The sequence below is a fragment of the Cololabis saira genome, chromosome 18 (assembly GCF_033807715.1).
Source record: "Cololabis saira isolate AMF1-May2022 chromosome 18, fColSai1.1, whole genome shotgun sequence".
Classification (NCBI taxonomy): domain Eukaryota; kingdom Metazoa; phylum Chordata; class Actinopteri; order Beloniformes; family Belonidae; genus Cololabis; species Cololabis saira.
The window spans coordinates 23,350,984-23,364,631 of record NC_084604.1 but is presented as its reverse complement, the minus strand read 5'-3'; the positions used below and the strand labels follow the sequence as shown (position 1 = coordinate 23,364,631).

General features: G+C 39.6%; 1 protein-coding gene across 3 annotated transcripts in view; it reads right to left on the bottom strand.

Moving 5' to 3' along the window:
- Positions 1 to 13,648, bottom strand: part of utrn (utrophin) — a 191,240-nt gene that overhangs the window by 36,225 nt on the left and 141,367 nt on the right. For all 3 annotated transcript variants that reach the window (XM_061747080.1, XM_061747081.1, XM_061747082.1), the window contains 5 exons: positions 12,202 to 12,403; positions 11,501 to 11,586; positions 9,956 to 10,113; positions 5,211 to 5,377; positions 1,762 to 1,873 (listed from right to left, as the gene is read on the bottom strand). In XM_061747080.1, the coding sequence (XP_061603064.1) occupies positions 1,762 to 1,873; positions 5,211 to 5,377; positions 9,956 to 10,113; positions 11,501 to 11,586; positions 12,202 to 12,403 (725 nt within the window). The remainder of the gene's footprint in view (positions 1 to 1,761; positions 1,874 to 5,210; positions 5,378 to 9,955; positions 10,114 to 11,500; positions 11,587 to 12,201; positions 12,404 to 13,648) is intronic.

The following is a 13,648-nucleotide window of genomic DNA, read 5'->3' as shown; positions in this document are numbered from 1 at the left end:
AGATAGTTTAAGAAATGATAGCAAAAAAAGTGAAACTACAAACTGATATTTCATTTCTTGGTTACCTGTTTTGTTTATCAGATTTTGGGTTCTGTTTCGTAAAAGTTTTGGAGTTAAAATGAGGCCATAAAACTGACAAAAAGGGTGTGTGCTTCTTTTTTCTCTTCTTAAATATTTTTATCCCCCATTTTTTCCACCCTGTGCCTAAGTCAGTCCTGGGCATTGCTCTCCCTCTACCAACCCCGGGAGGGCCCTGCACTGAGCTCAAGTCTCCTCCTTACTTGAGCACAGTTTGGGATTGCTCCGGCCAGACGTAGCACTTGGAAGGATCACGTTTTTCCGGCCAGATCCCCCCCACCCCGTCAGGTTCCCCGGCTGGCCAGAGGGGGCATGTATAGCCCAGGACTGCTGCATGTTTTTGTGAGGGTAGCTCACATTAGCTACCCAAGGGAACACGGCGAGAACATGCAAACTCCACACAGAAAGGCCCTTTCACCAACCCCACCCAGGGTGTGGTGCTGAAGTCATGGGGGAAGCAAACACACCCTCAGCACGCACTGCGTTGTCCAGAGAATTGAACCCAGGACCTTCTAGATGTGGGGGGCTGCACCACCGTGCCCCCCAGCAGTGTGGTTCTAACACGAGGGTGAACCAACTCACTTTGTCCGGCTGTACTCACCCCATTTCTATTTGAGTAATTAATTACTTAATTTTTGGCTTCACATTACAGATTGTTCCTTTAAGAACCACGTATGAGTATGATTAGATTTCTGGTCAAAGATCTCCAGCACTTTCTTTGACATAATTCATTGTCTTTGCACTATAAGGGTGAGTAAATTACAAGTTACTGGGACCTACATTTTGACCTGCTTTCCTATTTATATGACATTGTGGTTTATTTATTTATGCATTCATGCAATGTTGTCAAGATCGGTCAGTTGTGACCGATTAGATCTGTTTCTGTTGGAAACAAGACTCAACCCAAAAAAAGGAATTACCATCCTGTGATGTGATATGTTATTGATGTGAAAACTTGCACTGATTTGATATATGTTTGGAAAAAAATCCCAAACAAAACCAACAAAAGATGAATGTTCAACTTCACTGCACGAAAAAAGTATCTAGAAGCATTTAGATCCATGCACACTTGTTTCAAATAAGAATAGGGGTGTCCAGTTTGGAAACAGCCTAACGAGGCTGTACAAAACCAGTGCAGTGTCTCGGGAAAAGGAACCATCCACTGTGAGTGAGCAGATCCTGTGTTTGCCCAACATCACTCAAGCTGTTATATGAGTGAAATCCCTTCAGCTACAGTATGTTCCCAATATCAGGCTGGAACTGAGTTCCCACAAGAGCGGTGATTGTTTTAGCTGTTGAGGAATTCAGATGCGTGTTCAAATAATGCATGTTTATTCAACATCTGTGGTTGAAACCAAACAACGCAAAAAATATGAGCTTTAGATGGTCCAAGGGAATAGAGATATTACACAAAAAGAAACCTAAAATCTGTACAAATGTGCTTATGTGGAACTTGAGAAGTCTCTCAAGGTGTATAATAAGAGGATTAATATTCAGTAGTTGCATGAGCCAGTGGGTTTTCTGACAGTAATATGGGTTGGGAGGTAACCAAAGGCTGGAAGCGTGAATTTGTGTGCCTTCATCAAATGGCTGAGTTGAGAGTGCGACCATGTGGGAAAGAGATATGAAGTTGGCAGCTGAACACCAAATGTGTGAATGAATGTGTGTGTGCTACTTCCTCACCGGTGTGCAGTACTCAACCATGGGGTAGTTGAGCTTGTGGCCCTTGGCGGTGCGGCCAGAGAAGAAGCAGCTCTGACACACGTCATAGTTGAAATGCTTCAGACTGCGATACCTGCAGGGACACACGTAGTAAGAACATTGAGTTAGGACGCAGGAGCCCCATGTGTCCCTCATGTCCTCAGGGCCTATATTTTCTGTGTGGGTTTGTGTGTGTGTGTGTGCACAAGTGAGCACATATGATACCGGAATGACAGATGGCCGGATCTTTACCAAAACGCAACAAACCGACAACAACTGCTGGTTTGCTGTCCTCAGCACCAGCTGTGGCCAGGCGTCCATTTAACAGCTAAATTGAGACAGGAACCGTTCAGACGTAATAGCTTAAGTCTTTTATCTGTCTCTCCTCTCCAGCTCTCCCCAAGGTTAGCTGACTGATGAGCTACGAAAGACAGCAATAAATCAAATGATGCAACAGTGCGCACAACAACACTAAGTCAAATATGCTATTACGTACTGACAAGCAGCATATTACTATGAGGAGAGGGCATTCTGTCACCTTCACCTGAGACGTGGGGAGAAAACTCTATATTAATCACTTTACACACCAAACAACTGCTTAATTGTAGAACCTTGATTGTGCAGTCATGTAAGGTGAAATCTCTGCTTCCGTTTAAAAGAAAATTTAGCTCAAGGTTTCCCTTAATGCAGTTTATGGCATAAAGGATAAAATAAGAAAAAATAAAAAACAAACCAAGAGGTGGGTCAACTATAAACAAAGCTCTATTTCTGAAATTAAACCAAACCTTTTGTCTACTTTTAGAAACAGAATTACAACCAACCAGAGTTGTTTTTAAGCATGTGCTTTGCTATCAGATTGATCACTATACTATAATTTAAAATTAATACATCTCAGCAACTACAAGGGCTGCTTGAATAAGTCTGAATCAAAATGAGGGGAACACTTGGGAGATTACAACAGATTAAAATGAATTATACATATTACCAAGTCGGTGTAAATGAAGATGTCAGTGTTGGTGGGGTTCTCAGTGAGCTAAGCGTTGTTTAGCTCAAGGCAATATTTCCAGGATATTCACGTCAGGCCAAAGCAGCCAGACACTCTTTCATATCTTTACAGCCAATAGAATTGATGGCATTTCACACCACGTTGGTTACAAGAGACATTTTTCAAGCGAAGCAAAGAGTGTATATGTCCTGTTGAGATGGTAATCCACAGCTTCCAATTTAGTTTGTTCTTACTCGTAACAGAACCAGTCTGGGAGAGCTAGAATGGTCTTGATTCCTCAAGGAGGCTTTGAATTACATGATTTGATTGACATTCACAATGGTGACATAACAAAGGCAAGACCAATTCCAGAGTTGGGCTGGAGAAAGCGAAGTTGTTCTTTTGTTTGTTCCTCAGCCGTTAACTCAGTAAGTTATTGTTGTCGTTGAGCCATTTTCACACCACTGCTATCTGAGGAGTCTTGGCTCTCACGCTGTAACAGCCTTTTAGTTTCATCATGTACTGTAGCAGCAGGAAGCTGGTGGGGGTTTTTCCTGATGTGGCAAACAGCATTATTGTCATTTTCTGATGTGTTCATTTAGCAGCTTGGTGTTGGAATTGTGTTTTGTTTAAATGGAAACGGTCCTAACCAGCTTAAAGCTGAGAGGTTTTCCATTCATTTACTGAGCTGCATGTGTATATTTTGTCGTCCTTTGTTTTTTTTTATTTTTTATTTTGTTCTTGGCTGAAATTCATTTGCCTCACCTCCTGGGGAGGCTGATTTACTGCTGCTTGGGCCAAAATTACGAGTGAATGTATTAAATAGTAAGAAAATACAATTGTAAATGCACAGAAAATTATGAATTTTTAATATGACTAACTGGCTTGTTAACCATTTCACTAATCTGTATATGTAATTTTGTATATTCACTAATTTACCTACTAATTTAACATTTATCAAAAACTGAAACCCTAAAACCATTGAAGGTTGACTACTCTGATGATCTTCTGCGCTTTGTGTGTTAAACCCATGATGGTCTGTGGCGCCTACAAAAAGTAAAATATAATAAACACTCAAAAAGTTAAGTATGTCTGAAACACATTGACTAAATCCTCCATATTTCATCAGCCTGTGACGCAGATGGAAACATGGAAAAAGGACAGTTTGAGAGCTTAAAAAATATTAGCTTTTATCATCATTTGTCTTTGCACAGATGTCCATAATTCTTTGATAATTTCTGTCTTCTTTTTTTGGTCTTTGCTTTGTTGCCAGGTCAGAAATGGCTATTCATACACGTCTCACCTGGTACAAACTGGTTAAAATCTTCCAACAAAAAGGGGAAAAACTGAAAACTTCTAGTTTCACGCTTCATGTAATGTATCAAGAACACGCAAAATGCATGCTTGGCATTTTTCTTCCTCTTTTATTCCCACTCTGCTTTTCCTTCCCACACTCGTTCACTCCCATCGATCAATGACAAAACTTTGGACGAGTGTGCTTCATCAAACGTCTGAATGTGTTTCTCTTTCTGCTTGCAAAGCAAGCGACCTGTAGAGGACAGCTCTACCAGTCTGCTCTGCTTAGAGTGAAGTTATGCTATTTAAATCCAACAATATGTCTACTTTTGATACGATGTGTATTAAAAAACAATCAACTGTACAAACAATGATGCTCACTGGCAAAGACATGCGATTGCTTTCTGTAACTGGTCAACCAACATCTAGTTCCAGAACAGTCTCAGGAAACTGAAGAAAAATATTTAGTGAAGCAAAACTACCTCAGTTTTGTTGTACAGTACCATGATGAAGTAAAAAAGTTATAATGCGTTATTGCAATCTATTTTCCATTCTAGATTCTGCTCCTGTGTTTTCCATGCACGAAAAAACTGTCTCCACACTTGAGTGGTCAAAGCAAAACTGAATTTTGCTTTGAAAACACAAAAGCAACTGATCCTTATTTACCCGCAGCCGTTGCCGTTGTGTTTATGCAATTTATCAGGGACCAGCCGAAACAAAGGAAGTTACTGGAGCTTGCAAATTTATATTTGTGTGTAATTGTGACAGTCTCAGAGGGATGTCTGTGTGTTTGCCTGGCTCTTTTTGAAATTTGTGAATTTGCTGATGTCCTATACGTTGGCGAAAATTAGCCATTTGTCTTGTTTGAGTATGCATGCATGCTTGCATACAAGCCTTTGGATGGTATTTAGTCAGTGGTGTATCAGCTGCTGACATTTAGATAAATGCCTTCCCTCCTGAGCGGATCTGCCCTTTATGACGGACCAAGAGAGAACAGCTCGCAAGAGTGTCACATTTGGTGTATGCGTGTGTGTGGGCGCTTGTTTAGCCTGATACTACTTATAGACCTAATTACATCTCTTGCTTATTTTTTCCAAGTTATCTGAAAAACTTTAACGAATGATTAAAATAAGAAGGTGCATATTTTTACCTGAAGCCCACAATAGGACACTCCTTGCAGATGTTGCACTTGGCCTGATGTTTTGCCGTCTCTGCAGCAGCCACTCTGTGCAGGACGGGAAGCCAAACCATAGACTGGGGCTCCAGACGCATCCAGTCAACAAACTGCCGAGGCTCCAGCTCCACCTTATTGTTTACCTGCACATAAAAAAACATGGGGTCGAGAGTTAAGAGCCAATAAATCAAAAGTTTATCGTTTACGGTCTCTAAAAGTTCGACTAATCAAGCTGATCGTTTATCAAAGGCACTTTGCATCATGAGATTAAAACATGCAATACAGGAATGGACAACTGGCTGCAGCTCTTGACTCATTTTACAAATTTGAAATGGCTTTATATATGTGTATATTTAAAGTGATGAGTCCCTGAGGGAACCTTATGGCCTTGAGTAGTGAGGAGAGACTAAATAACTTTTATGAGCTCCTTATTCATGTTTATTGCTGTAAATATCTCCCAATAAATATTGAATGATTTCAAAACTCCCACTGCCCTTGTATTATATGCCCATAGCTGTACTGTTAGCCAGCAGATATGATGAACTTTTTTGTAGGTGTATTTGTTAAAACAATATACACAGCACCAGTTATAGCGTTACAACACTTCTTTATTCTCAATCACTAATAATTTTAACCATCAGTGTAATTAAATCATTTGTTTGCCTACATCCAAGAAGAAACATAATCTGGGATAGCAGTGTTCAAATTGTTTTTTTTTTCAAAACAGATTATAATTAACCAGCTCGAAAAGTTTGACATGTCCACTATAACCGCTGAACAAATCAAAGATTGCCTTCCCATCATTCCTGACATACAAAAAAGGGAGGAAAATGGACTCGAAAGTTGAATAAATGTATAATGAGAAAAAAGAAAAGCAAGATAAGCAGCATGTGTGCTACGACATACGACCCCTTACCAAAGCGCTCAGTCTATGCACTGTGTTCGTAAGCGTATTATTAAATAAACATGTTTTAAAAATGATGACAAAAAATTAATTCCAACATATAAATTAGAATTGGGGATTTAGTTTTTATACTGATATTCAGAGCTGGTTTTGACAGCAGGCAGTAGTGAGATATACAGCAATTACACCAAATGTGTTTGGTAGTATAGATTCAATGAATATAAGCAGTATACACAAACTCAAGTTTTTACTCTTTTTCATACTTTAAAAATTAGTTTTTCTAACCATTTACTCTATTTTACAGAGCAAGTTTGTACAGGGTTACCTTCAGAGATATTTTCAATCAATACCTACGTGGACTTAAAAAATATAAGTAAATAAAAATATAAAGTAAAAAACCTTGATAATTATGAATACACTTTTTCTGTAGAAATAAGAGTGTGATAGCAATCAGATCTGGGAATGGATGCATGTTGAGAACTTTAATTCCAGTAATTTAATTATGAATTTTACTCTCTTTGAAGAGTGACATCAATTTGCAATATTCTCAGAGAGAGAAGGGAGCCACAATTCTGAGGCAATCTAGTGTTGAATCAAGCAGAATTAAGGGTTTTTGTACATTTTCTATTCATTCTAATATGAAATTTCCATTAAAAAAACTCCAGCAGTTCCAGTGCTATAAAACTTTTTTAATCACTAGACCTTTAAATCTTAAAATAACCAGAGTAACAATCATTTTGTGTATGTGGATTGGTCGGGATCATGGCTTCTGTTGAACGAAAAGGACAACTTTGACCGTCTGGTACCGAAATGAAACTCCCTTAAATAAATTCTTCCCCCCGACGACATCACCGATCATTTTGAAATCATTCACCCTGTGTCTGACCTTCGCCTGCACAATCTCACCATCTCCTCTTTCACATACATTAGTCTCATCCTTGCCTTCTCTCCCTCCTCCTCCCCATCTAATGGCAGAATTATAGCACTTACGGATTAATTACTGCCTGGCTAAAAGGATGACTGGATTGACGGACGATGGAAAAATAAAGGAGAGTGACAAAGGAACAGTGAAAGAGGCTAAATTTATGGTGGTGAAACCCGTTCATCACTGAGCCATTAAAGTAAATGGAGTGGGTGAGTGCACTGTCACAGACAGGGCAAACTGGTGCACAAGGTGGCAAGGGCCACGCCTGTCTACCTGTATAAACTATGTAAATTCAAGAAGGACAGCATGTGCCTGCCTGGTTTGCATCTGCCAAGCACGGTTGGTCGGTTGAAAGATTAATGACTAACTGAACCACAGATGACACAGAGGTTGTGAGAGATTTGTCTGTGTAAATGTGCTTACACACACGTGTGTGTTACCATAGCACCAGCAGGGAAATGTCGCACCACACAACGCATTATCTTGAAAAGAAACCCCAGAGAGAGATAAAGTTTATTATTGCCTCCGTCTGTGCTATTTTGGGGAGGTTTAGCAGTGGAAATCAATGAAATTTATGGCTTTCTAATTTTAATTTTTGGCTCCCGTTTATGACTGCAGAAGCATGAGCCAGAGGAGAAACGGTGAGAAAAATGAAACGGTGAACCCAGGGGAATGGAGACATCTTTAAATGCTGGTAACGTCTAGAGATAAACCCGTAAAATACTAGAGGACGGCCAGCAGAAGACTGAAGGCCATCTGAAGCCTCAGGGTTGGTCAGCAAAGCTTAAATCTATAAATACATATGGAAGCCCCTTTTACTGAAATAACTTTTTACCTGCTTTGTGTTTATAACAGAATTAATGGTCTAAGATATAAAGAAAAATGACAACCCCCTTTGAGGCCAATAGATAAATATTATATTTACACCCCTTGCAACTGTGAAAACATGAAAAATATATTTGGCATACAAAGAGCTCTGCAGCTTGCAGACATCTGCAGTTCAAGAGTCTAAACGTCCTGAGGCCTTTGGTGTAAACTCTACAGAACTCGTCTTCGCTCAGCTCGACACAAGCAACTGTGAAGTGATGTCATGACACCGCAAGTAAACCGGGTGAGTCGACACAGACAATTTTGGATTGTAGCCACATGCATACTTGTGGAAAAGGAGCTGTGTTGGCACCAAAAGATCTGCCACAAACATTTAGATTTAAAGCCACGTGTATTCCAAAAGAAGAACAATGACTGTCCTTAATTCGTGTTATGTAACCTAAAAGGCCACAAGCAAAACAGCTGCATTAGTCAAAACCAGGAAGGATAGCTGACATGAAAACAATTGTGAATATATGAATTAAAAGTAGGTTTAATAATGCATCACTGCCATATCATTAAGACAGAAAAAGACATGTACTGAAATAATGTATATCATTAAAATTAAGTTGTTGTTTTTTTTTTTTTTTACTTTCAACTGCAATCCTAGACGTATTTTTTTTTTTTTTTTTTGGGGGGGGGGGGTACAATCGTGAGCGTGAGTTAATTATGTTTAAAATGCAATCAGAAATTGAACAATAACAAGAGAAAATAGTTGTTCCCCAAGTCCCTTTTTAAAATGCTTGAAAACCATGTTAATTTGCATATTAGTAAAAGTATTTATACATAAATACAAGTTTACTATAAAACAATGTGTTAAAGACCATATTGATTTGATTTGATTTATTTTATTTTTGTACATGCAAAAAAAAGAAACAACACTTCATGAGAAGTTTAAGAAAACAAAAACAAAACAAAGAATTTCATCCTTTAAAACTTGCTATCTTGATTTACATGTGCCAAAAAATTGAGTAGGAAGAAGTGTAAACTTAAAATATTAAAGTAATGCAACTCCATGCGCTGCAATTAAAATAATAAAAAAAATGTTACTTCCAAAACCCACAGTTATGCATTGCATGTTTTAATCTTACCTGAAGTTACCTTGCTAAGACTTCAGCACCTATGAGTAAACTAGACTATCAGACAAAAAAAACCCCACCTGGCAACCCCCTGAAGATGTGAGTATGCAAGTTTTCCCAAACAGAAAAATGAGGAATTAATGAGGACACCTTCTTAACACAGCTGTTTTATATTAGTTTAGTCATAATTTCTTTTCACTGCTCTGAACAAGCCAACTTTTTTTTTCTTAATACTGTACATATATACATTTATTCTGACCACTACTCTATTAACAGTAATTTTATGTTACAAAGTAATTTAGTCAAAACATAGTTTTGCAGAATCAGGAAGGAGAAAAATGATTAACTAATTTAAGAAAAAAACAAAACAAAACTAAGTTTGTTCTGTTAAAGATAGGGTAAGTAAGATCTGGATGACTTTATGCCTGTTGATATTGGAACAAAAACATCAACAGAACACAGAACTGCCTCCTCCCTCGTCTTCCTTACAGCATTCGACGAGGAAACCCTTGTCAGCGAACGGCTTGCAGGTTGGCACCCTGCACTCTGTTTCCATTTCACTAAGCCTAGGCTGTGCACAAGGACCTGTTTTTTGTTTAGTTTGTTTGTAGTGTACTCGCATAATGTGCAGCTAGTGAAGGTGAGGAGATATTTACTGAATGTGACGAAAAGCATTCTGGGCTAGAAATAAATTAGTGCTTAGATTTAAAACACTTTTCTTTTTGTCTAATATTCACTTGTATAACATTTGTTATAATAAATAAAATGTTATCTGTAAGAGAGTCATCCATCTCCTCCCAGTCTGCTTTTTCAGCATAATTTTACCCCTGTAGGTAACCAGCAAAGTATTAACATTCAGAGAAATCCTCCACATTTGTATACAATGACAGTGGTGTGTACGGTATGTGTTTGGTGCACATGCTTGTTTTTGTTCGTGTGAACATACATGCTGGAAGCAGCTGCGGACACTTGGTTCAATGTTGGAACCTCCAAACGCGGCCACCTCACCCAGCTGCCTGGGGATCTGGATAGCTTCATGAAGCAGCAGACCGAGCTGTCTCTGGTCACATGTGTCACCTGCTGATGCTACCTGACTGAAGAGATCTGTGGAGGAATGAGGCAGAGCACAAATGAAGAGGATTTAAAAAAAAAAAAGTGAGGGGGGGAAAAGTCAGAGCATGTGGGTGATATCGAGAAGAAAAGATATAGGTATAAATAGATGGAGAGGGAAAAAAAAGGGACGATATAGCTGCGAGTGGGAGGAAAAGTGTTGAAAAGTGTGCGACTACGCGAATGGGAGGTGGTAAGGAGGATGCAGAAAGCACCAAGGGAACAGATTCCTTTTTAATCTTTCTGTCTTAGTTCTTCCATGCCAGGATTTTCTTTCCCTCTAATCTCTGCTTCCCTGCCTTCAACTCTCCTGTACCCCTCGCAGAGATTAACAGAGCTGTACTGGATGTTGATGCCTGCCCAGTGACACGTATCGCATGCTGACATTTTTCCTGATGAAGTTACCAAACATCAAAGAGCTCAGCCACAAGATGAATGGAGAGGGCAGGAAGGGTAATACGGGGAGAGAGAGGAGAACGAAAATTAATATCGTAGCAGGTCTTTTCTGCTCTACTAACGGCCGTCTTTGATCTTCATGTTAAACCTGGCTATCGCTGCGGCTCCTGTATATGAATGTGGCACATGCAAACAGCAGGGGCTATGTGCATTCCTGTCCTCACTTTTCTCACAACTCATGACATTTAACCTGTCAACATTCACATACACCCACCCAACTACACCTTTTATACCACAGCATCAGCTGTGACAGTGACAGATTTCACCAAAAGTGACAAATGGCAAAACACTTAGTTAGGCACGTGTGCAATGAGAATGAGAGGATAGATGCATGGCACTGGCAGTTAAGGCAAATCTAAAATAGTGAGGGAAGAATGAATGCAATCAACCGTGCTTGACACCCTTCTCGAGCTAATAGAAACTGCCAGTGGAATGAATAGGCTAAGGGATACGGTTGATGCCATGGAAAGGGAAAAGAGGGAAAAAGAGAAAAAGAGAACGCAAGAGTAAGATAGGACAACCGTCAAAGTGAAACTTTTAGACAGATGAACAATGGCGTGAGCAGTGACAGGAAAGGAAGATAGACAGAGGTAGATAAAGCAGGAGTGACAAACAGCGGGAAGCAAGACTGAAAATGCTTTTCCCAGAGCGGCAAGCCTAGATTCACGCTCCCCTAATCCTCAAAAAAATAAATCAGAATGCAGAATTCAATAAAGAGCAAGGGGAATGTGTTGGAGGTCTCTTATCTAATTAGACAGCCTGTCTTCCAACTCTTTTTTTCATACTGTGAGATTATTGCTGTTGGTATTACACAGCTGCGGTTGAGCCGTGTGGGTTAGAGCGAGGAGCGCTGAAGGGCTGGGTCAACACTGTTTACGGAGTTTGTTTATATCAGCAAATTTCTCCCCTACTCAATTTCACTTACATTTGTATTTCTCCTCCAAGTGTCCCTTGGAGAGAGACAGCAAGCCAATCTTCATGGAGAGGATGCGGATCTTCCCGCTGCGACCACTGCAGACAGAGAAAAATGCATGATGCAACGTCATCTAGATAGGCATCCAAGGTGATGTTTTTCTTTTTATTCTTTTCATATTTCACACTGCGTGGAACAGCAGTGTCAGAAAAGGCATTGTGCTCCAGGAAAGAGACAAACCTTTTTTGATTCTTTATGTTCCTGTAAAGAAATTATTTACTAGCAACTACATTTTTAGTGTACCCACAAACGCTGTTTACAGCGGTAAATACGGTGGAAAATAGCATGTATAAACACATACGCTGATGCATGCTCATGTTTTTCAAATTTGTGCGGTATATATTTGCAAATGAATATCTGTTTCCACTTAAAAACCACTGTACAACAGCAATTTGCATGTCAACCGATGCATTGGCTGCTGTACACTATGTGTAGAAGTATATTTAGTATTCAAGGCTCTTACACACTGCATCTTGTAGCAGATAAAAATGTGTAAACAAAAAAAGCACACAAGAGACCAAACGCTGTCACATTATAACACCCAGGAAGCCGGTGGCAACATGCAATATATGCAAAATCAGTGACAACTTCATAATAGCGTGTAGGATGATCCATAATCTCCAACCTGAATACATAACAGCCGGCATACGCACGTGTCGTAAACGTTGAGCAGCCAGTTGAGACACATGTCAACGCAGAGAGGCACATTAACTAGGTCTTTGTGTTCCTGCTCCAGGCCGTCGTAGACGGACGTCAGGCAGTTGATGACATCGGGGACGGACAGCAGCTGACTGTTGTTGGCGAGTTTGTGCTGCTCGAAGGTGCTCTGGGCAACACTGAGATCCAGCAGGTCCACTGCAGATGGAGGGGTGGTCAGAATGGGGTAGAGGACCAGAAAGGATGCGAGATGTGAGGAGAGTCAGAAGGAATAAATGCAAAGTGAAGAAGGGAAGACAGCAAAGTAGGGATAATAATGACAAGGGGGTGGGGGGTCGAAAAGAAGTAAGGAGACGGAAAAGGAAAAACAAACAGAGGAATACAAAAAACATCAAACTTTATGATATAGCCAATGTGCCTTCGGCAGAGGTTCAAATTTTTCTACTAATGCCCAAAAAATTCAATCTCAACGAAACGAAAGGCTGAATGGGCCACGAGCTACGCACAAAAGCACATAAAAAGTGCAGATCTGATTGATATTTAGCCCTAAACATTCCACAACAGCTCATTGGAGACTTCTGCGAAGGAATACAGACAGAAACCTGATGAACCATTAGAGTGAAATATTAATACGACGTGAAAGACAAACGAGATAACAAATGAAACAGTTGGACTGAGAGCAGTGTAGTTTCTATTTAAATGGTTCGCTGCATCTTCGAAGACGAGAAAGGCCCATTAATGTTAGACCAATATCCCGTGCTCCCACCACGTTTTACATTGTAAATCCTGCTCTCACTCATGTATCGTAAGGGTCAAAGAGGCTGGCCGAAGAGTCGGAAAATTTAACAGCCTCATCAAGTTGCAGGAGAGTATTATTAGAGGAATTACGATCCACATTATCACACACATTAGGGTAGAAAGAGTGCATGAAACCAGGATAAAATATATGACAGACTTTGGGATCAATTTGCCCAGTATTATTTTCATAAAATAAGCAGAAACTCATGGGCAATGATCTCCTGCTGTCAGGAGTAGGAGATTATTTCTCCTGTTCCTCATAAATGATTTAGATTTTCTACTGGGATCGATAAAACATCTCCTGATTTATTGGAAAAATGTTTTATCTCGTATAATTTATCATCTGGACTGAACCTGCCATGAATTAAAGAAGAGAAATAGAAACATTTTGAGAATTGTGTGCTTATTTCAGTCCTTTCTGAGACGATCAATACCACCCTTTTAGTTCAGCCATCTGTTTGGTGCCATAGTAGAGCTGTCACACTTTAGCACAAAGGCTAAAGAAAAAAAAAAAAAAAAACAGGGATGCAGGTCCCCTTCATTTGTCCAGAATGTTTCAAAGTGGCTAGTTAACATTTAACAACATCTGGTGTCAGAAAGATAAAAATAAAAATAATTCTTCTGGTACAGAAAGTCTTTTTGAAG